Source organism: Coregonus lavaretus (assembly GCF_964263955.1).
Source record: "Coregonus lavaretus genome assembly, chromosome: 13".
Taxonomy (NCBI): domain Eukaryota; kingdom Metazoa; phylum Chordata; class Actinopteri; order Salmoniformes; family Salmonidae; genus Coregonus; species Coregonus lavaretus.
Genome location: NC_140000.1, coordinates 8056373 through 8081287, shown reverse-complemented (window position 1 = coordinate 8081287; position 24915 = coordinate 8056373). Strand labels below are relative to the sequence as shown.

Below are 24915 nucleotides of genomic sequence, written 5' to 3'. Positions count from 1 at the left end.
CACACCGTGTGTGTGCTCGCGTGTGAAAGAGAGGGGGCCTTTACCCTTTCTTTCTCTCTCTCTTTACTTACGGTACTTTTTCCCTTTCTTTGTTGTGCGTAACCCACTCACACTCAAAGCCTTAACCACTCTCTGTACCCACCGTTCTATCTCCCTCAAATATACTTTTATATACAAAAAAAAGTTTTATTGCCATGAAAGGACATATACTGTACTTCTCTAACACTTCAAGAGGATAGGACTGTACTCACAGCACAGACTGACAGCCTAACTAGCCAATTGAGTATGGACTGACATCTGAAACAGCCAATAAAGGGAGAGCTTTCTGATGATGCACATTCAATCATCTGTATGATTATTATTTAAAGTGAAAACAAGTATCATGAAAATATCCCCGCCATTTTCAATTTTCTCCCTACACTCAAAACTAACAGGTGTGTTATAGTCAGGAGCAGAAACAGCACAGAAACGCCACCACATGTGAAGGAGATGCTATCTGATACTATCTGTATCCAGATGCCAGAATACCAATATAGAGTTTGTCTTCAAACCCAAATCCAGCAAACAGGAGAATAATGTCTATACAAAGGAACACAGGTGCATAACAGAGCTATAATGCTGATATTGGCGCCACAGAGAAAACTGTGTGTGTGTGTGTGTGTGTGTTTGTGTGTGTGTCTCTCAGCACAGGTGCAAACGTGTGCAAATACTAGCAATCCAGGCATAACCACACTGCATGCACATATAACTAGCACACACATACCACATGGGCATGTATAGACAGGCATATCAACAAACACGAGTGAGGTCACACAACAACAGACACACACACACACACATAAACAAACACACACACAAACACTTACTCAAATGGGTCTTCTTGGACACAGTGTCTCCTGTAGCAAAGAAGAGATTAGTTAAATTCTGCTTGAACATAAGACACACTTCCTCTCTCACATTGTCACGATCGTTATAAACAGCGGACCAAGGCTGTCACACCCTGGCTCTGGGACTCTATATGTTGAGCCAGGGTGTGTTCATTCTATGTGTTCTGTTTCTATGTTGGGAGTTCTAGTTTGTTTATTTCTATGTTGGCCTGAGTGACTCCCAATCAGAGGCAACGAGTGTCAGCTGTGGCTGGTTGTCTCTGATTGGGAGCCATATTTAAACTGTCTGTTTTTCCCTTTGTGTTTGTGGGTTCTTGTTCCAGTTGGTTTTGTGTTTGTACCATGGACTTCACGAGTCGTTTGTTGTTTTGTTTATTGTCAGTATTTATCACTATAGATAAATAAACATGTTCGTTCATCACGCTGCGCCTTGGTCTACTTCCTACGATGATCGTGACAGAAGAACCCACCATACAAGGACCAAGCAGCGTGTCCAGGAGCAGGCAGACTGGACATGGGAGGAAGCGCCGGGAAAGGAGATGGAGAGGTTGGCGATGGCCCAGGTGGGCAAAGTGTGGTCCTGGGAGGACATGCTCGGGGGAAAAGGGCCATGGGCTAGGATTAAGGCCCTGGCGAGAGAGGAGCAGCGGCGTCAGCAGTGTCATCGTCGGACGGACGAGAGGCAACCCCAAAAAATGTTTTGGGGGGGGCACACGGCATGGGCGACTGGGCAGCAGGAGGCTGCCACAGGACGATTTGGAGAGGAGGCCACCGGGTTTGGGGGGCCAGAAGGCAGGTTGGCGGAGCCTGGATGGAGAGCGGAACCAACTTCCCGTACTCAGGCATGGCAGCATGGGACGGGGCAGGTTCCGCGGTATGCGGAGCGGCGTACTGTGCCACGAGTGGTCCGGCATAGTCCGGTACGTCCTGTGCGAGCACCCCGTACGTGTCGTGCGAAGGTGGGTATGCAGCCAGGACGGAGTGTGCCGGCTCAACGCTCGTGGTCTCCAATGCCTCTCCGCGGTCCCGGATATCCTGCTCCAGTGTCACGTGCTGTTATGCCAGTACGGGTACACAGCCCTGTACGTCCTGTGCGGATGCCTCACACGGAGTGTGTGAAGGTAGGCATTCAGCCAGGACGGGTTGTGGCCGCTCTTCACTCCAGGTCTCCTATCCGTCTCCACAGCCCGGTCCGGCCTGTTCCTGCCACTCGCACCAAGCCTACGGTGTGCGTCGCCAGCCCGGCCCGGCCTGTTCCTGCCCCTCGCACCAAGCCCACGGTGTGCGTCGCCAGCCCGGTCCGGCCTGTTCCTGCCCCTCGCACCAAGCCTACGGTGTGCGTCGCCAGCCCGGCCCGGCCTGTTCCTGCCTCTCGCACCAAGCCTACGGTGTGCGTCGCCTTTCCGGCCCGGTCTGTTCCTGCCACTCGCACCAAGCCTACGGTGTGCGTCGCCAGCCCGGCCCGGCCTGTTCCTGCCACTCGCACCAAACCTACGGTGCGCGTCGCCAGCCCGGCCCGGCCTGTTCCTGCCACTCGCACCAAGCCAGGGGTGCGAGTCGTCAGCCTGGTCCAGCCTGTTCCTGTCCCACGCACCAAGCCAGGGGTGCGCATCGTCAGCACGGTCCGGCCCGTTGCTGCTCCACGCACCAAGCCAGGGGTGCGAGTCGTCAGTCCGGTGAGGCCCGTTCCGGCTCCACGCACCAAGCCAGGGGTGCGCATCGTCAGCCCGGTCCGGCCCGTTGCTGCTCCACGCACCAAGCCAGGGGTGCGCATCGTCAGTCCGGTGAGGCCCGTTCCGGCTCCACGCACCAAGCCAGGGGTGCGCATCGTCAGCCCGGTCCGGCCCGTTGCTGCTCCACGCACCAAGCCAGGGGTGCGCATCGTCAGCCAGGTCCGGTCCTTTCCTGCCTCACGCACCAAGCCAGGGGTGCGCATCGTCAGTCCGGCACAACCCGTGCCTGGGTCACCGGTGCCTAATCAGGTACCGGTCAACTGCTCCACTACGGAGCTGAAGCTAACCGCTCCTGCTACGTCCAGTTCAGCTCCAGCCAGCGGGGCCAGACCGGACCAGGGGCTCTATGGGGGGTTTATTGGAGGGTGGTGGGCAAGCCCGGAGCCAGAACCGCCGCCGAGGAGGAATGCCCACCCAGCCCTCCCCTGTTTTGCTCTAGTTGAGGCGCGGTCGCAGTCCGCGCCTTTAGGGGGGGGGGGGGGTACTGTCACACCCTGGCTCTGGGACTCTATATGTTGAGCCAGGGTGTGTTCATTCTATGTGTTCTGTTTCTATGTTGGGAGTTCTAGTTTGTTTATTTCTATGTTGGCCTGAATGACTCCCAATCAGAGGCAACGAGTGTCAGCTGTGGCTGGTTGTCTCTGATTGGGAGACATATTTAAACTGTCTGTTTTTCCCTTTGTGTTTGTGGGTTCTTGTTCCAGTTGGTTTTGTGTTTGTACCGTGGACTTCACGAGTCGTTTGTTGTTTTGTTTATTGTCAGTATTTATCACTATAGATAAATAAACATGTTCGTTCATCACGCTGCGCCTTGGTCTACTTCCTACGACGATCGTGACAAAGGCGCAGCGTGATAGGCGTACATACTTTATTTCGTACACAACACGAACCAAAACAATAAACAAACGATACGTGAAGTCCTAGGTTAATAACACAAACCTTAACGGAACAAGATCCCACAAAATAACAGTGCCAAACAGGCTGCCTAAGTATGGTCCCCAATCAGAGACAACAAGCTACAGCTGCCTCTGATTGGGAACCACCCTGGCCAACATAGATATACATGAACTAGAACACAAACCTAGAAAACTAAACAATAGAAAATCCACACCCTGGCTCAACATTTAATAGTCCCCAGAGCCAGGGCGTGACAGTACCCCCCCCCCCACCCCAAAGGCGCGGACTGCGACCGCGCCAACCAAACACAAGAGGGTAGGGGCCGGGTGGGCATTCCGCCTCAGCGGCGGATCCGGCTCCGGGCGTGACCACCCCTCTATCTCTACCCCCCCGTAGCGCCCCTGGTCTGGACCGGCCCCGCTGGCCGGAGCTGGACTGAACACCGGTGGAGCGGATTGCTCTGGCTCCGGCGTGGAGCAGCTGGCACCGGTGGAACAGGCACAGACCGTGCCAGACTGACGACGCGCACCACTGGCTTGGTGCGGGAGCAGGAACGGGCCGGACCGGGCTGACGACGCGCACCATTGGCCTGGTGCGGGGAGCAGGAACGGGCCGGACCGGGCTGACGACGCGCACCACTGGCTTGGTGCGGGGAGCAGGAACGGGCCGGAACGGGCTGACGACGTGCACCACTGGCTTGGTGCGGGGAGCAGGAACGGACCGGACCGGGCTAACGACGCGCACCATTGGCTTGGTGCGGGGAGCAGGAACAGGCCGGACCGGGCTGGCGACGCGCACCACTGGCTTGGTGCGGGGAGCAGGAACGGGCCGGACCGGGCTGACGACGCGCACCACTGGCTTGGTGCGGGGAGCAGGAACAGGCCGGACCGGGCTGACGACGCGCACCACTGGCTTGGTGCGGGGAGCAGGAACAGGCCGGATCGGGCTGGCGACGCGCACCACAGGCTTAGTGCGGGGAGCAGGAACGGGCCTGACCGTACTGGGAACACACACCACTGGCCTTGTGCGGGAATCAGGAACGGGCCAGACCGGACTGGTGACACACACCACTTGCTTGGTGCGAGGAGCGGGACTGGGTTTCCTCATAAACCTCCGCTCCCTCTGCTGCCTACTCAGTTCCTCTCGCCGTGCCTCCACACTATCCTTCTCCCTCGTGACCAGTGGCCCCCGTAACCTGGCGGCCTCCTCTGCCAACCTGCTGAACCTCTCTATCGCGGCCTCCCGCTGCCTCGTCGTCCACGGCGTGAGCCCCCCCCCCCTAAAATGTGTTTGGGCTTGTCTCTCCCCCGTGCTCATGGCCTCCATCCCTCTTGCCAGACTCTCACTCATCTCCTCCCAGGTCCATCCTCTCTCCTCGTCACGCTGCTTGATCCAGTCGAGGTGGGATCTTCTGTCACAATCGTTATAAACAGCGGACCAAGGCGCAGCGTGATAGGCGTACATACTTTATTTCGTACACAACACGAACCAAAACAATAAACAAACGATACGTGAAGTCCTAGGTTAATAACACAAACCTTAACGGAACAAGATCCCACAAAATAACAGTGCAAAACAGGCTGCCTAAGTATGGTCCCCAATCAGAGACAACAAGCTACAGCTGCCTCTGATTGGGAACCACCCTGGCCAACATATATATACATGAACTAGAACACAAACCTAGAAAACTAAACAATAGAAAATCCACACCCTGGCTCAACATGTAATAGTCCCCAGAGCCAGGGCGTGACACACATCTTAGTTCAATGCTCTACTGTAGCTTCAGTCCCTTATTATCCCACTCACTCTCAACTGGGCTCATCTCAGTCTCTCTGACAATAATAGAGGAGGACTGAGTCTATGTCTCTCTGACACAACAGAGGAGGACTGAGTCTCAGTCTCTCTGACAATAACAGAGGAGGACTGAGTCTCAGTCTCTCTGACAATAACAGAGGAGGACTGAGTCTATGTCTCTCTGACACAACAGAGGAGGACTGAGTCTACAGTGGCTTGCGAAAGTATTCACCCCCCCTTGGCATTTTTCCTATTTTGTTGCCTTACAACCTGGAATTAAAATGGATTTTGGGGGGGGGATTGTATCATTTGGATTTACACAACATGCCTACCACTTTGAAGATGCAAAATATTTTTTATTGTGAAACAAACAAGAAATAAGACAAAAAAACAGAAAACTTGAGCGTGCATAACTATTCACCCCCCCCAAAGTTAATACTTTGTAGAGCCACCGTTTGCAGCAATTACAGCTGCAAGTCTCTTGGGGTATGTCTCTATAAACTTGGCACATCTAGCCACTGGGATTTTTACCCATTCTTCAAGGCAAAACTGCTCCAGATCCTTCAAGATGGATGGGTTCCGCTGGTGTACAGCAATCTTTAAGTCATACTACAGATTCTCAATTGGATTGAGGTCTGGGCTTTGACTAGGCCATTCCAAGACATTTAAATGTTTCCCCTTAAACCACTCAAGTGTTGCTTTAGCAGTATGCTTAGGGTCATTGTCCTGCTGGAAGGTGAACCTCCGTCCCAGTCTCAAATCTCTGGAAGACTGAAACCGGTTTCCCTCAAGAATTTCCCTGTATTTAGCGCCATCCATCATTCTTTCAATTCTGACCAGTTTCTCAGTCCCTGCCGATTAAAAACATCCCCACAGCATGGTGGTGGCAGCATCTCGGGGTGATGAGAGGTGTTGGGTTTGCGCCAGACATAGCGTTTTCCTTGATGGCCAAAAATCTCAATTTTAGTCTCATCTGACCAGAGTACCTTCTTCCATATGTTTGGGGAGTCTCCCACATGCCTTTTGGCGAACACAAAATGTGTTTGCTTATTTTTGTCTTTAAGCAGTGGCTTTTTTCTGGCCACTCTTCCGTAAAGCCCAGCTCTGTGGAGTGTACAGCTTAAAGTGGTCCTATGGACAGATACTCCAATCTCCGCTGTGGAGCTTTGCAGCTCCTTCAGGGTTATCTTTGGTCTCTTTGTTGCCTCTCTGATTAATGCCCTCCTTGCCTGGTCCGTGAGTTTTGGTGGGCGACCCTCTCTTGGCAGGTTTGTTGTGGTGCCATATTCTTTCCATTTTTTAATAATGGATTTAATGGTGCTCCATGGGATGTTCAAAGTTTCTGATATTTTTTTATAACCCAACCCTGATCTGTACTTTTCCACAACTTTGTCCCTGACTTGTTTGGAGAGCTCCTTGGTCTTCATGGTGCCGCTTGCTTGGTGGTGCCCCTTGCTTAGTGGTGTTGCAGACTCTGGGGCCTTTCAGAACAGGTGTATATATACTGAGATCATGTGACAGATTACGTGACACTTAAATAAAGTCCACCTGTGTGCCATCTAACTAATTATGTGACTTCTGAAGGTAATTGGTTGCACCAGATCTTATTTAGGGGCTTCTTAGCAAAGGGGGTGAATACATATGCACGCACCACTTTTCCGTTATTTATATTTTAGAATTTTTGGAAACAAGTTATTTTTTTCATTTCACTTCACTTCCCCAATTTGGACTATTTTGTGTATGTCCATTACATGAAATCCAAATAAAAATCCATTTAAATTACAGGTTGTAATGCAACAAAATAGGAAAAATGCCAAGGGGGATGGATACTTTTGCAAGGCACTGTATGTCTCTTTGACACAACAGAGGACTGAGTCTATGTCTCTCTGACAATAACAGAGGAGGACTGAGTCTATGTCTCTTTGACACAACAGAGGAGGACTGAGTCTGTCTCTCTGACACAACAGAGGAGGACTGAGTCTATGTCTCTCTGACACAACAGAGGAGGACTGAGTCTATGTCAGGATGATGCTGGGCCTCTGCACACAGGGTCTGATGTGTTTATAGTGTCTGTTGTATGAAATGAATTGGTGTGGAAGAGCCTTGAGAAAGAGACAGTTGGGAGAGTAGGAGCTGACACAAGCAGAGGGTGGATGGAGTTTGAACTCTCTCTCAGGCACACGTAGACATACATTCATACACACACACACACACACACACACACCTTGGTGAGTAAGAGACAGACACAGTTATAGTGGAGGAAGGTGGGAGTTTAGCTTTCTGACCACAATTGTGAGAAAGTTCATATTGGACTGGGTGTGTGTATGTGTGTGGGGGTTGTTTCCAAGCTGAGGTGTGTATTTTTAGTGTGTGTGCTCGTGTGAAGAGAGAGGGCAGGGGAGATAAGCATCGCTGGGTGGAGTCAGACAGAGGCAGAGGCAGCCTGGGTCTTTGTGTCTGGGCTAGAGGTCTGCTGCGGCTTTCACTGCTTCCCTCCGTTTCCCCTCTTCATCAAATCACTTTTGCTTAATAAGCAGAACATAGAGGTCTGGTGAGAGCAAAGCAGTTGACACACACAGAAAACATACACGCTTAGACTCAGAAAACGCAAAGAGACACACACACACACTGCCGTTTGCGATTGTACGCAAAAAGTAAGGATTTTAGTCGCTTTTCAACCTTCAGTGGACTGAGAACGTCAGCCATGCTGTCGGATCATGAGTCAATTTCATGTGATTACAAACTAAACTAAATCCTAAACCTAAGTGCTAATGATCTTATTCCAGTCAGAACTGCAGTGACCCCTGACCCATGCCACTGAGTGTCAGCCGACGCCACAGTGTGGGTACTAAGAGGCCACGTTACAGAAGACCAACATGAAGGCCATGGAAACCGCTATCTTCTTCTAACTCCTCACTGTGCTCTACTTTTCAAAAATACATGTATGTCAGCATAAATACCACCCCCCCCCCCCCATCTTATCTCTCTCTATTGATCTCTTTCTCACCTTATCTGTCCCTCTCCCTTGCTCTCTCAATCGAATCAAACAGCAGTATTCTGTCTTTTTCAATCAATGCTTTATCTAACAATGGAAGTCTTGTTAAGATTTAGATGGCGCTATTTAATCAAAAGCGGTTTCCAAGGTTTCTCATCTCCCCCGTCTGTCTATCCTACTCTGTATGGAGATATAGCAGCTGCATGTTGGAGAGTGACAGAAGAACACACGCTGCATGTTACACATTATCAGCTCCCCACACACACTCGACACACAATGTCATGTAATAAGGGAGTGACTACTAGTGCATTTACGTGTGTGTGCGTGTAAGTGCGTGCATGTATGTACACAGTAAAGAAGAGAGTAGCTCTCTGGTGCATAACTATGGCTATCATGATGTCCTGTCAATGAGTAACGGAGAGAGTAATATGCACCGTGAGAAAGGGTTTTAATGTGTTATAAATCCAGACAACTGTGGCACCATTGCGGGATATTTGTACCAGTGCACCCTCTCGGCCAGACCTGGTTAAATTGAGGGAATAAAGATCAAAATATCAATGTGAGTCTATAGCCTATATTTAGCTATGGTGTCCAACTCACTCCATGGAGAGCCCAGTGTCTGCTGGTTCTTGTTATTGAATGTCAATTTGTGTCCAAGACCTAGAGTAGACAACCAGGTGAGGGAAGCTCCTAACTAATCAGTGACCTTCTTTGATTAATCAAGTACAAGGGAGGAGTTAAAAGCCGCAGACACTCTGCCCTCCATATAATGAGTTTGACACCTGTGGTTTAGGCCTAATGGATGACGTCATTTAATAAATGACGTGTGCAGTACGTGTGATAGAGACTGAGGGAATCGAAGTTGAGAGCTATGGTTTGATTTTAGACTGTGTGGTGCTGGGAAATGCAGCAGGCCTAAAACAGGCCCAACACAGCTAAGAGCTAATCCCTGGTCTTATAGAGGATTACTGCCATGTTTACCCTCAAGGAGCAAGAGTTACACCGTCCGGTGGACAACAGGAGAAGAGAGGTGAGTTAATGAGAGAGAGGGGGAGGGAGAGGAGGTATGGAGGGAGGGAGGGGAGGAGAGTGAATGGGGTAAGAAGAAAAAGTGTGAGGGATAGGGAAGATGGGAGGAGGGAGAAGGGAGAGAAAAAGAGGGAGGGAGGGAAGATGGGAGGAGGGAGAGTGAATGAGGCAAGATGAGAAAGAGTGGAAGATATGAGGGGGGAGGCAGAGAAAGAACTTGGAGGGAGGAGCCTTGGTGATCTTACAAAGAGAGAGTGAGAGGGGTAAGAGAGAGAGAACGAGCCAACTAATGTGGAGAGAGAGAGACAGTGAGGGGGATAGATAAGAGATCAAAAGAGAGAAGGAGCTAAAGATAGAGAGAAACGGGAGGAGAGAGGGGAGAGATAAGCATTAGAATGAGGCTCGCTTAAAGGAGGGGACAGGGTGATGGGGGAGGAGAGGGAGAAGGGGACAGTGACTCTATATGAACACTGTCATACAGCACTTTTGCTTAATAAGCAGAACATAGAGGTCTGGTGAGAGCAAAGCAGTTGACACACACACAGAAAACATACACACTTAGACTCAGAAAACGTAAAGAGACACACACACACACACTGCCGTTTGCGATTGTACGCATAAAGTAAGGATTTGAGTCGCTTTTCAACCTTCAGTGGACTGAGAACGTTTTTTATTTTGTATATATATATTTTGGCATTCACCTTTAAATGTGCATTAACTTATAATGCAAATCTGAGACATTTTCATTTCACCCAATCCACAATGTATAGCTAAAACAATAATAGTTGCATCTGCAAATAATTGACATTTGTGAATTGTAAATGACTGAATAGACTAGGACTAGCCTACCATAGCCTACACATTAATACACTAGGCCTACCCTATCAATAATCAAGATAATATATCTCACCTCTTTTGATTGGTTCGTCAGTAGTGATGGGGTCGGGTGATTTGGGCTCCTCATTTTCCATAACTCCCGGTCAAAACAAACTGCGTATTCTTGCACCTGGCTCTGACACACACCACACTCACTTCACACTCCTGGGCCAAGCCTGTCTACACACCCTTTTGTATAGTATATTCTACCGTGCGTTTTGCTATGCACTTAGTATGCAATGCATGAATAACTTAAAAAACTTTGGATCTTTCATTCTAAATATATAGAACTACCTGCTGTTCTAGCGGCCGGGACTGCGCATGCGCTTTAAAACATACACTACCATCTCTGTTGAGTGAGTCACTACGCTCATTTACTCTGACAACGTCATTGTCATTTTGCCATTCCCTGTTGTCACTCTCTCTCCATACTTCGTCTTGTCTTCACGTGAGGATAATATCAGCCAACTTCATTTTTGCAACGAACTTCCTTGTGCAAGCAGTTCAGGCTACTCCGGTTTCAACCCGCTTGCTCTTTGCGCCCTGGCTGTGGTCCCGAGCTCGCGCTCAGAGGTTATGTCACCAGGACTTATGTAATAACTCACGGCAGTTTGTTTGTTGCAGCTGGTCGGTGTTTATTCTGTACTGCCCGGTTAAGAAATATCCCAACCAACGCATTTTGCCTAAATAAATACGAGGGGAGGCACGCAAAACACAAAACAAAACTTTAAGGCCTATAGGCTAGGCCTATATGTTTGTCTGGAGTTTTTTTTTTCAGTAGCTCGATATATGATAAGCACTATGGAAATATAAGAACATGTGTAATTATAGACTAATCATCAAACGTTTAATTTGAGTTTTTTCCTTTTCGATTTTAATTACGGTCATTCATAGAAGCGCATGTAGACTCGAGCAGTGTGAGTGGTAAAGGGTTAACGACCCCAAAGCCAGGTTTACAGTTACATAATCTACATCGCACTGTATTATCCCCTGTAAACAAATTACTGTATTTAACCACTAAAGTGACTTAACCTGCTTGCTGTTGATGGTTCTAATTCAGGTCATATCAGATCATGCTGATTTGATCAATTTAATTTATGAACAATTACATTTTATAAATAGCTATAATAGTTAGGAGCAAATTGTAACCAACGGCCCCTTAACTAAACAACTGTGGTGACCAGCGCATGCACTTTATAACATGCACTGCCATCTCTGTTATAGTTACTACGCTCATTTACACTGAGAACGTCTTTGTCATTTTGTCATTCTCTGTTGTCACTCTCCATATTCCGCCTTGTCTTCAGGTAAAGATAATATCAGCCAACTTCATTTTTGCAATGAACTTCCTTGTGCAATCAGTTCAGGCTACTCGGGTTTCACCCGGGATGAACAGTGTGTTCCCGTCCATTTTGGTGTGGTCTCAAGAAGATGACCGTGAAAATATCGACCTCTGCGTTTGATGCTCTGTGGTAGAGCGACTGTTGCGCTTTTGCACATTTGATTGTGCAAGAAAGGTGCTTCAGTGCTATGCTTTTTTAATTACAGCCGCGCGGTTTAGCAACTGTCGGTTTCCTTCGGCTGAACCAGAGATATAGGCTTAACTGTCTCAGTGAGGTGATCTGCTTATTATTTAGTCTATATGATATGGCATTTGTGTGAGCAAGGCCATCAATCTGTAAAGAGATAAATCAGATCAATACATGACTGACAATAGGCCAAGGCCACAGATTATGGCAATCAAATATGATAAAAGTAAAACAAAACATCTAATCTCTCACAGTGAAAGAAAGCTATACTGAAAGAAAGCTATACTACTCTCTGGACTCCACCTAAAGGTGACTTACAATGTGTGTGTTTAGGTGGTTTTAACCAAATGAAATGACTGGAAAGTTGTCCACCTCAGTTCCACTGCGCCCTTGCTCCTCAAAGCCCATCTGACCACACCTGAGTCTCAGGCTAACCCTACCGCCGCCCTGGCTGTGTCCTCCACACACACACAAACACACACACACACACACACACACACTCTGCACCCATCTCTCTCCAATATGAGGACAGAAACCCGAGGGGCCTAAGGGAAGGGGGGTGGGGGATTTCACACCTAACCACACACACACACACACACAACAAAATACTCCCAAACCACACCAGTAAACTGTGTGCATGTATTTCATGAGGAGGGACACTGTAGGGTTCCTGTGAAACACAAATTACATCAGAAACTCCAGAGAAATGGGCCACTAGTATCAGTTAATTACCATGCATATTATTTTCAGTTAGTTATCATGCCTAGTATTATCAGTTAGTTACCATGCCTACTAGTATCAGTTAGTTACCATGCCTACTAGTATCAGTTACCATTCCTACTATTATCAGTTTGTTACCATGCCTATTATTATCAGTTAGTTACCATGCCTACTAGTATCAGTTACCATGCCTACTAATATCAGTTAGTTACCATGCCTAGTATTATCAGTTAGTTACCATGCCTACTAGTATCAGTTACCATGCCTACTACTATCAGTTAGTTACCATGCCTAGTATTATCAGTTAGTTACCATGCCTACTAGTATCAGTTACCATGCCTACTATTATCAGTTAGTTACCATACCTACTAACATCAGTTACCATGCCTACTATTATCAGTCCGTTACCATGCCTACTATGTGTTATGGGTGCCTACGATACCCGAATAGTCGCGTAAAGTAGCATTTTGAAACGGCCAGATTGGGACCATAGTGTATATGTTTTGTCCTCAGTGCCAGTCTCAGTAGTGAGAGTGCTGTTTAAGACTATGTGGTCACCTGGGTTTACACTGACAGAATCCTCAGAACTCTGATGTGGACAACGTTTTACGGTAATGCTGCCTGTCATTCATTTCTTACTGGAAGGGGATCATTCACAAAGAGGGAGGGGCCAGAGAAAAGATAGACTGACAAATAAAGAAAAAGAGAGAGAGGGAGAAAGGGAGAGAGACAGACAGACAGCGACAGAGAGAGGAAGGAAGGAAGGAAGGAAGAGAGGAAGGAAGAAAGAAGGGGTGAGAGGGAGATGTAGATTCGTAGAGAGGTCGACAGGTGAAGAGAAAGGGGTATCTGTATGACATCAGTCTGTCTGAAGGTTGTTTATAACACATGGACCAGTGAAAATTGAAAAGTTATCACATATTGAGCCAAATACCATAGAAAAACAGTCTACAGTACCCAAGAGGTAAGGCTTTATTCAAGAGGTCATAATGGTCACATAATAACGTATGAGCAATGATGAAAATCTCCAACTGCAAAAGGCCTAATAAATTAATAGTAATGATACAAATAAAATACAAAAAAATAAACTGTCCATTAAATATATCGGAGTGGCTGCGGATCCAACTTTTCTATACCTCTCATTCCGACGGCTAAAAGTCCTGAAGCTTCTGCGCATGTGCAGGATTCCCTACTTTACGCACAGTCTCTGTTCTACTCGTAGAGAACAAGCTACTCTGGTGAATGGTGCTCGTTTAATAAAGTTAGATAAAAGCTGAATCAATGTCTGGAAGATCACAATGATAGTATTCTACAAAACAGAACCACATATAATAGCGTAGCATAACGTTACTGTAAGACAAAACACCACCTAATTTCTTATGACATTTTAGGATGATTGGGAAAAAATGTTTCTCATGTGGCCAAAACTCAACAACACGCGCCGCTAGGGAAAATGTGTGCTATGATTGAAACTAAACACAGGTATGCAGATGCTGCATGGACGTTTCACCGGTAAAACTTGAAGATGTATCATTCACAATTGACTGAGAAATGTGAAGGGAGGTTTACGAGTAGATCAGAGACAGTGCATAAAGTAGAGAATCCTGCACATGCGCAGAAGTGTCGGGACCTTTAGTTGTCTGGAAGAGGGTTCCAGAAAAGTCTTATCCGCAGCCTTGGCATAAATATAATATAGCAGAGGTTATGTCCTTCCCTCTGACTGGAGCTGCTTGTCCAGGAGTGTGTAACAGTGGAGAAAGAGAGGTACAGTATTTACAGCCGGTTATGTCTATGATATACAATATCTGTAGGCTATGTCAGTAGAGCGCAAGGCATCAGGTGTCACAGGCAAACTGCTAGAGTTAAGAAGATTACTAGTGGATGTCGATTAAGGCAGCCCCCCGCACCTCTCTGATTCAGAGGGGTTGGGTTAAATGCGGAAGACACATTTTAGTTGAATGTATTCAGTTGTACAACTGACTAGGTATCCCCCTTTCCCTTAGATCTGACAGTCATAACCACAGACACGCATGCGCGCACGCACACACTCAAGCATACACACTCCCGCACTCAACACACTGAGGTACTGATATACACCCAAACATTCAGTCAGTGCTGTTTCTGATGTTGTGTGTTTGTAGCGTCTGGTTGGTCGATGAGCTGGCCTATCCATCATCCTCCTAATAGGTGTCCCATTGTGATCGACAGAAACAACCCTGAGAGAGAGAGAGAGAGAGAGAGAGAGAGAGAGAGAGAGAGAGAGAGAGAGAGAGAGGGAGAGGGAGAGGGAGAGGGAGAGGGAGAGGGAGAGAGAGAGAGAGAGAGAGAGAGAGAGAGAGCGAGAGAGAGAGAGAGAGAGAGAGAGAGGAGAGAGAGAGAGAGAGTGAGAGAGAGAGAGAGAGAGAGTGAGAGAGAGAGAGTGAGAGAGAGAGAGAGAGAGAGAGAGAGGAGAGAGAGAGAGGGGGAGAAGGAGAGAGAGAAACATACTATGAGAGAACCCTTCAGACTGACTGACAGTCCAATGACACGTGTCTAAAAACACAGCCAACACGTCAGGGTGGGTGACAGTACCTGTGGCCTCTGTGTGTAGTTTGGAGCCGTCCGTGTTGGTCACTTGACAGGAAACAAAGGTTTTCCGTCCCTCCTTCTTATCCAATGAGCAGGTGAGCAGCACTGTACTACCCAATGGGATGGGGCTTTGGGGAGGAGAAGCGGGATACAGTATGTGTTATAACCAGGAAATGTGGTCAGGAAAAATCTAGAACCTCACGTATAACTTAGAACCCTATAATAATGACCACAATAACATGAAAACATATTTTTAGAGCTTAATAAGCCATGAGTGAGTGATCGAGTGAGTGAGTGAGGGAGTGAGGGAGAAGTGTGTGTACCTGCGGTAGTTGATGTTGAGGTTGGCAGTCATGACAGGCCCAGAGAGGTAGGTGGCGTGGGTCCCTGTTACAGTGTCAATCATGGTGGCTATTGCCCCCCCATGGACATGCCTGGAATCACACACATCATTTATCAATGTTACACTTTGACTAAATATGTTGTTTGAACGCTAGCAGTTGATTGTGTCATTTTTACAGAGATACACACACACAAGGACAAACATTGTCACAGTGTACACATGTACACACACACACAAGCAGCTCACCCCGGGGGTCCCTCCAGTAGGTGGCCAGCCTGGAACACACACACACACTTCTGCTCCTGCTTGTTGACAAACATGACGTACTCGAACGCTGCTCCCTGCTCCCTGATGTTCCTCGTGAACAGACGAGCCTTCGACTGAATGATCTTACTCAGATACACCCCACCTTGGAAGGAGAGACACAGGGTTACACACATACACACAACATCTTACTCATACACTACGTCCAGGATAGGAGAGACAAGGTTACACACATACATTGTTTACTTTACATTTTAGTCATTTATCTTGTCCAGAGCGACTTGCAGTAGTGAGTGCATGCATTTCCGTATTTTTTTCATACATACACACACACACCATTTGTGGAAGAAACCCTTCCTTACTTTACCTGTGGCGTACTTGATGGAGCGGTTATAGCTGGGCAGTTTTCTCCAGACACCCCACTTCTTCTCTCCCTCCTCCGTCTCTACCTCACACTGGTTGTTATAGTGCTCATACACACGCCTCATGTCAGAGCCCCAGGACGAGTTGGGCAGGCTGAAGTCCCGTGGCTGGGAGGAGAAAGGCCAGGGCAGCACCTAGTGGACAAACACTACTATTACACTCTCATCCATACTTTATTACAGTATTATCTGACTGAGTACAGGGGGTCCCACTGTATGACAACAGAACAGAATGACAGGGCAGAAACATCCAGAACGAAATACAATACAATACAGTTCACAATGCACATTGTGGGAAAAAAATACTGTTTCTATCGGCAGTTACGTTCGGGATTAGGGAACAGTTAGATCAAGATAAGCCATGAAAAATGTTTAGGTATGAATCATGACTTACATGTTCTCACTCACATTGACAGTAGGCTATAGTGACTCATGTTTTCACTCACATTGACAGTAGGCTATAGTGACTCACATGTTCTCACTCACATTGACAGTAGGCTATAGTGACTCACATGGTCTCACTCACATTGACAGTACGCTATAGTGACTCAAATGTTCTCACTCATATTGCCCTTGACAGTAGGCTATACTAATGTTATGGAACTCACATGTTCTCACTCACATTGACAGTAGGCTAAAGTGACTCACATGTTCTCACTCACATTGACAGTACGCTATAGTGACTCATATGTTCTCACTCATTATGCCCTTGACAGTAGGCTATACTACTGTTATGGCTGTTTGTTGCTAGCTAAATATTCAGTGGCTGTGTTTCTGGACCCACCGCCATGGTTCGGACACTGTTGACAGAGGACCAGGGATGCTGGAGAGTCTCTCTTGAAGTCATTTGTTGTCTGATGTTGGCGTTGAAATTTCCCTTTGAGATTTCACGTCCCATTATTTGGTACAGTCCCCTGGCCATCTGCTGCGCTCCTATTCGTATCATGATGACAATGTTGGGGTAAGATTGCCCAGCCCTATTCTGATGTAACTACAAGTAAATTAGCTAACGTTAGCTAGCTAGCTAACGTAACGTTAAGGTTACTACTAGCTAGCCCGCTTTAGCTTTACTGACTAGAGGCTGAGGTATGATAGCAATACACATTCAGAATCAAACCTAACATAGCACTATAACTTTCTACTGTTACAAACTAACAACAGGAGGATAAATACGGAGCTTCTGGCCATTTTCTCTCGCCTCTGGTTTTGCCGGTAGAATGACTTTCATGTGGATTTCATCGCCCCATGTTACCACTTCCTGAACGAGGAACGACAACAGGGACGAAGGGCAACATACGTCATCCTGGTCATGTGACCTGTATCGGTCACTGTGATTGGCAGCGAAGGAAGGCTTCTTCCGACTACATAGGTTAGTTACCATGCCAACGTAGACAGCCTGTCCTTCATCCTTTCAGACGCTGACATTTTTTTACACTTTATTTTGCATTTTACATTTTTAGTCATTTAGCAGACGCTCTTATCCAGAGCGACTTACAGGAGCATTAGTTTATTGAACCCGTTTTTGTTAATGCAAGATACTTTGTGACAATTTACTTCAAATAAACTGCCAGCAGGATGTTTGGTTGCAAGGAACGACGTTCAAAAAACTAACTTGTGCAGAGGGCGAGAGACAGAATCAAGGTAAGCATGTCACTAATAATAATATGCCATTTAGCAGACGCTTTTATCCAAAGCGACTTACAGTCATGCGTGCATACATTTTTGTGTATGGGTGGTCCGGGGGATCGAACCCACTACCTTGGCGTTACAAGCGCCGTGCTCTACCAGTTGAGCTACAGAGGACCACGGGCAACACATAGACAAACAAGAGGTAAGATAACTTTATAGCTAAGTAGCTGGAAATGTTTTATAGTATGCATTTTCACTCTTTTATAGAAAGATGGCGAGATGACAAACCACATTGCAGAGCTGGACAGGTGTGTAAACTATTCAGTTATGTACTGTTGGGCTAATTGTAACTGTAGCGTTTGATACGTTGCAGTTTCTCTCTCTCTCTCTCTCTCTCTCTCTCTCTCTCTCTCTCTCTCTCTCTCTCTCTCTCTCTCTCTCTCTCTCTCTCTCTCTCTCAGTATCTGTGGTGTTTGAGGGCTCCACCCAGGCTGGTTCCATGAAGACCCTGAAGCTGAGAGAGCTGACCCAGCAGAGAGAGACTGCGCTGGGAAAGACTGCTCTGACGCTGGTGAGGGGGGGATGCTGAAACAGGGCCCTGTCTCCTAAGCAACACTAAAAAAGTACTTCCTCGCAGAATTTCAGAATGTTAAAAATAAATGTCCCCACCTAATAGCAGAAAAATGTCAATAGCTTGTATTTATTCATGATATATGAAAACAATTTTCTAAACATTAACAATGATTCATATTTGTTCATATTTAAGCTACGGTTTCATTAAATTGGGGTTTTAAAACATGTTCCAAGGTCAAATAAATGCCCCCAATGCAAATCACTGTGTATGGAATACATATTGGCGTATAGAGCAAACACTATTCTAGGTGCCACAGTAGAAGTGTCGTAGGGAATACTCTGTAGGGTCTGTAGAATGTAGATATGGTGTAATTTCACAGGGCTCTGAATCATACAGGGTGTTGCTGGACTTTTACTGTGGTCAAACAGCTTAAAATGGGGTGCCTGGACACCATATGGTACAAATATAGCACTGTACGGGAAGGAACACTCTGTATTATTCAGAGCCCCATGAAATGACACCATATATACATTCTACAGACCATACTGAGTGTTCCCTACAATGCTTCTACTGCGGCACCTAGAATAGTTTTTGCTCTATAAGCCAATATGTATAGCATATACAGTGATTCGCATTGTGGCCAACGGAATGGGTGGAGTAAAAGGCCAGCAACACTCCATATTATTCATAGCCTCATGAAATGACACCATTACATTCTACAGCCCCTGAGTACTTCCCACCCCACTTTTATATCGGCACAAATAATCGTATAGTGTCCAGGCATCCCATTTTAAGATGTTCGACCACTGTAAAAGTCCAGCAACTCTTCCTATGACCTAGATTTTTGTTCTAACTCATCTGATTTGTATTCTAGGGACTCTAGTGAGTACACTGGGCTCTGGTTTTATGGACACACAATCAATCGCTTCTCCTGTGTGCCATTTGTCTGTGCAATGCAACAAAAAATACAGTACTTTTTTTCTTAAACATTACATTTCAAAATTGCATCCTTGAACAATAGCACCAGTAAATAAACAAGAATCATACAATCGAAATATATATATATTTTTTAAAATGTTTATTGTATATATTTTTTACCAGTAGGCTATTATTATGTTCTTGACATTCATTTACTTAAGCGCCAACCATTTTCTCAATGTGCTCCACCTTATAATATTCTTTATCTTACTGTATATACCTCCCGAGTGGCGCAGTGGTCTAAGGCACTGCATCACAGTGCTAGCTGTGCCACTAGAGATCCTGGTTCGAATCCAGGCTCTGTCGTAGCCGGCCGCGACCGGGAGACCCATGGGGTGGCGCACAATTGGCCCAGCGTCGTCCAGGGTAGGGGAGGGAATGTCCGGCAGGGATGTAGCTCAGTTGATAGAGCATGGCGTTTGCAACGCCAGGGTTGTGGGTTTGTTTCCCACGGGGGGCCAGTATGAAAAATAAAATAAATAAATCATGTATGCACTCACTAACTGTAAGTCGCTCTGGATAAGAGCGTCTGCTAAAATGACGTAAATGTAAAGTAGTAATTCTCTTTAGTTTTTCCCCCCATGTAGTTATTATAGTTTTCCTAATTTTAACATTAGACGCTATGCAAAGTTGCAAAAAATACTGATTTAGTAGCAGACACATAGCGTTTTACCGCAGACTTTAATTTTGAAGGCAAAATCAGGAAACCTGAAGTATAAATGTGGATAGGTTCAGCCATGAAGCTGATCCCTGTCTCCATACCATTTTAGAGACCTTGTTCTCTTAGGGGACGTCATTAAATAGCTATAATCAGCCCTTTCATGAAGGTTCGTAGCATTATATCTCTAACCTATTCCTCTGACTAAGGAAAATGAATGGGTTTATTCTTGCTAATTTGTGTTGCAGTGTCCTTTACACACATACACTGTCAGAGCAATTACACGTTTGTATTACCAGATGGGGGTAAAAGTAGGCTACAAATTGTCAGGATTTCCATATAGGACACACCAATTTATCAAATGAATGAATTGCTTGCATTGTCCATATTTGTACCAAGTGGTCCTCTGTAGCTCAATTGGTAGAGCATGGCGCTTGTAATGCCAGGGTAGTGGGTTTGATCCCCGGGACCACCCATACGTAAAAATGTATGCACGCATGACTGTAAGTTGCTTTGGATAAAAGTGTCTGCTAAATGGCATATTATATTATATTTACCAGAACTTGAACTACGGCTTCCCCTGTATCTACAGTACATGCTCTCCATGATGTCTGCTTTCTGTATGTGTGCAGGTCCGTAGAGCAGCACTGCAGGCCCTCCTGGAGCATGAGAGACAGCAGTACGTCATAGAGCTCAACAGACTGGGCAAGGCCATCTACAAACAGAGTCTAGACTCTAGTCTTCACTAGACCCATAACAACACCAAAGACTATCTGAAGTTTCTGCTGAAAGCCATCTACCAGCAAGGATGTGTAAACAACTATAGAATACTTTTAAGTATTAATGTGAAAACATTTACTCACAGCCATCTATAAGCACCTTGTTTACAATTGAAGATGTGTTTTTTCTTTAGGATTACAGTTTTACATCTTTGTCTTTACATTTAAAAAAAAAAGTCTGATCTGTGCAGAAGCAGAAACTGCTTCTGTAAAAGTACACATTTAAGTAATTTACATTCCAGTAAATTAATTACTGGGCCTCATGTCACATGACTCATGTCACGTTAACAAAACAGGGATTTGTGTGTCAGTCAGGGAGGTAGCACTATACATAAACAAAACACATATTTGGTTAACAAACAGGTCTCCTTCACAACCGCAAGCAAGACCAAAAGAAATCAACGAATACACAGTCTGTCATTTGTCCGTTCAGTAGAGCTCTCTACTGGTCATTTGCTTCAGTTTTGAGGAGTAATTACAGTGCCTTCGGAAAGTATTCAGACCCCTTGACTTTTTCCATATTTTGTTACATTACAGCCTTTTTCTCAAATTGATGAAAACATTTTTTTCTCAGCAATCTACACAGAATACCCAAATAATGACAAAGTGAAAACAGGTTTAAAAAAATGTTTGCTAATGTATAATACATTTTTTTAATAGTACCTTATTCAAATCAAATCAAATTGTATTTGTCACATACACATATTTAGCAGATGCCATTGCGGGTGTAGCGAAATGCTTGTGCTTCTAGCTCCTACAGTGCAGTAATATCTAACAATTTCACAACATATACCCAATATACACAAATCTAGTAAGGAATGGAATTTAAGAATATATACATATATGGACAAGTAGAATATTATAGAATAGAATACAGTATATACAGTAGGGAGAACAAGTATTTGATACACTGCCGATTTTGCAGGTTTTCCTACTTACAAAGCGTGTAGAGGTCTGTAATTTTTATCATAGGTACACTTCAACTGTGAGAGACGGAATCTAAAACAAAAATCCAGAAAATCACATTGTATGATTTTTAAGTAATTAATTTTCATTTTTATTGCATAACATAAGTATTTGATCACCTACCAACCAGTAAGAATTCCGTCTCTCACAGACCTGTTAGTTTTTCTTTAAGAAGCCCTCCTGTTCTCCACTCATTACCTGTATTAACTGCACCTGTTTGAACTCGTTACCTGTATAAAAGACACCTGTCCACACACTCAATCAAACAGACTCCAACCTCTCCACAATGGCCAAGACCAGAGAGCTGTGTAAGGACATTAGGGATAAAATTGTAGACCTGCACAAGGCTGGGATGGGCTACAGGGCAATAGGCAAGCAGCTTGGTGAGAAGGCAACAACTGTTGGCACAATTATTAGAAAATGGAAGAAGTTCAAGATGACGGTCAATCACCCTCGGTCTGGGGCTCCATGCAAGATCTCACCTCGTGGGGCATCAATGATCATGAGGAAGGTGAGGGATCAGCCCAGAACTACACGGCAGGACCTGGTCAATGACCTGAAGAGAGCTGGGACCACAGTCTCAAAGAAAACCATTAGTAACACACTACGCCGTCATGGATAAAAATCCTGCAGCGCACGCAAGGTCCCCCTGCTCAAGCCAGCGCATGTCCAGGCCCGTCTGAAGTTTGCCAATGACCATCTGGATGATCCAGAGGAGGAATGGGAGAAGGTCATGTGGTCTGATGAGACAAAAATATAGCTTTTTGGTCTAAAGTCCACTCGCCGTGTTTGGAGGAAGAAGAAGGATGAGTACAACCCCAAGAACACCATCCCAACTGTGAAGCATGGAGGTGGAAACATCATTCTTTGGGGATGCTTTTCTGCAAAGGGGACAGGACGACTGCACCGTATTGAGGGGAGGATGGATGGGGCCATGTATCGCGAGATCTTGGCCAACAACCTCCTTCCCTCAGTAAGAGCATTGAAGATGGGTCGTGGCTGGGTCTTCCAGCATGACAACGACCCGAAACACACAGCCAGGGCAACTAAGGAGTGGCTCCGTAAGAAGCATCTCAAGGTCCTGGAGTGGCCTAGCCAGTCTCCAGACCTGAACCCAATAGAAAATCTTTGGAGGGAGCTGAAAGTCCGTATTGCCCAGCGACAGCCCTGAAACCTGAAGGATCTGGAGAAGGTCTGTATGGAGGAGTGGGCCAAAATCCCTGCTGCAGTGTGTGCAAACCTGGTCAAGACCTACAGGAAACGTATGATCTCTGTAATTGCAAACAAAGGTTTCTGTACCAAATATTAAGTTCTGCTTTTCTGATGTATCAAATACTTATGTCATGCAATAAAATGTAAATTAATTACTTAAAAATCATACAATGTGATTTTCTGGATTTTTACACTCCGTCTCTCACAGTTGAAGTGTACCTATGATAAAAATTACAGACCTCTACATGCTTTGTAAGTAGGAAAACCAGCAAAATCGGCAGTATCAAATACTTGTTCTCCCCACTGTACATATGAGATGAGTAGTGCAAGATATGTAAACATTATTAAAGTGACTAGTGTTCCATTTCTTAAAGTGGCCAGTGATTTCAATAGGCAGCAGCAGCCTCTAATGTGCTAGTGATGGCTATTTAACAGTCTGAAGGCCTTGAGATAGAAGCTGTTTTTCATTCTCTCGGTCCCAGCGTTGATGCACCTGTACTGACCTCGCCTTCTGGATGATAGCGGGGTGAACAGGCAGTGGCTTGGATGGTTGATGTCCTTGATTATCTTTTTGGCCTTCCTGTGACATCGGGTGCTGTAGGTGTCTTATTTACATAAGTATTCAGATCCTTTGCTATGAGACTCGAAATTGAGCTCAGGTGCATCATGTTTCCATTGATCATCCTTGAGATGTTTCTACAACTTGATTGGAGTCCACCTGTGGTCAATTCAATTGATTGGACATTATTTGGAAAGGCACACACCTATATAAGGTCCCACAGTTGACAGTGCATGTCAGAGCAAAAACCAAGCCATGAGGTCGAAGGAATTGTCCGTAGAACTCTGAGACAGGATTGTGTCGAGGAACAGATCTGGGGAAGGGTACCAAAAACATTCTGCAGCATTGAAGGTCCCCAAGAACATAGTGGCCTCAATCATTCTTAAATGGAAGAAGTTTGGAACCACCAAGACTCTGCCTAGAGCTGGCCGCCCGGCCAAACTGAGCAATCGGGAGAAGGGCATTGGTCAGGGAGGTGACCAAGAACCCGATGGTCACTCTGACAGAGCTCCAGAGTTCCTCTGTGGAGATGGGAGAACCTTCCAGAAGGACAACCATCTCTGCAGCACTCCAACAATCAGGCCTTTATAGTAGAGTGGCCAGACAGAAGCCCCTCCTCAGTAAAAGGCACATGACAGCCCGCTTGGAGTTTGCCCAAAGGAACCTAAAGGACTCTCAGACCATGAGAAACAAGACTCTCTGGTCTGATGAAACCAAGATTGAACTTTTTGGCCTGAATGCCAAGTGTCACGTCTGGAGGAAACCTGGCACCATCCCTACGGTGAAGCATGGTGGTGGCAGCATCATGCTGTGGGAATGTTTTTCAGCGGCAGGAACTGGGAGACTAGTCAGGATAGAGGGAAAGATGAACGGAGCAAAGTATAGAGAGATCTTTGATGAAAACCTGCTCCAGAGCGCTCAGGACTGGGGCAAAGGTTCACCTTCCAACAGGACAACGACCCTAAGCACACAGCCAAGACAACGCAGGAGTGGCTTCGGTACAAGTCTCTGAATGTCCTTGAGTGGCCCAGCCAGAGCCCAGACTTGAACCTGATCGAACATTTCTGGAAAGACCTGAAAATAGCTGTGCAGCAAAGCTCCCCATCCAACCTGACAGAGCTTGAGAGGATCTGCAGAGAGGAATGAGAGAAAACTGCCCAAATACAGGTGTGCCAAGCCTGTAGCATTATACCCAAGAGGACTCGAGGCTGTAATCACTGCCAAAGGTGCTTCAACAAAGTACTGAGTAAAGGGTCTGAATACTTATGTAAATGTGATATTTCAGTTTTTTATTTTTAATAGATTTGAAAAAAATTGTAAAACCTGTTTTTGCTTTGTCATTATGGGGTATTGTGTGTAGATTGATGAAGGAAAAAAAACTATTTAATCAATTTTAGAATAAGGTTGTAACGTAACAAAATGTGGAAAAAGTCAAGAGGTCTGAATACTTTCCGAATGCACTGTATCTAACATGTGAGCTAATTAAGCAATAAGGCCCGAGGG

The 24915-nt window shown here is 45.9% G+C and overlaps 1 protein-coding gene across 1 annotated transcript in view; it reads right to left on the bottom strand.

Moving 5' to 3' along the window:
* Positions 1-17334, bottom strand: part of LOC311140679 (nuclear receptor ROR-alpha A-like) — a 35636-nt gene extending 18302 nt beyond the window's left edge. Inside the window, exons 1-5 of the mRNA XM_084175855.1 lie at positions 16842-17334; positions 16003-16192; positions 15618-15780; positions 15352-15462; positions 15032-15156 (exon numbers count right to left, since the gene is read on the bottom strand). Coding sequence (XP_084031981.1) covers positions 15032-15156; positions 15352-15462; positions 15618-15780; positions 16003-16192; positions 16842-17003 — 751 coding nt within the window. The 5' untranslated portion in view covers positions 17004-17334. The remainder of the gene's footprint in view (positions 1-15031; positions 15157-15351; positions 15463-15617; positions 15781-16002; positions 16193-16841) is intronic.
* Positions 17335-24915: the final 7581 nt, after the last annotated feature.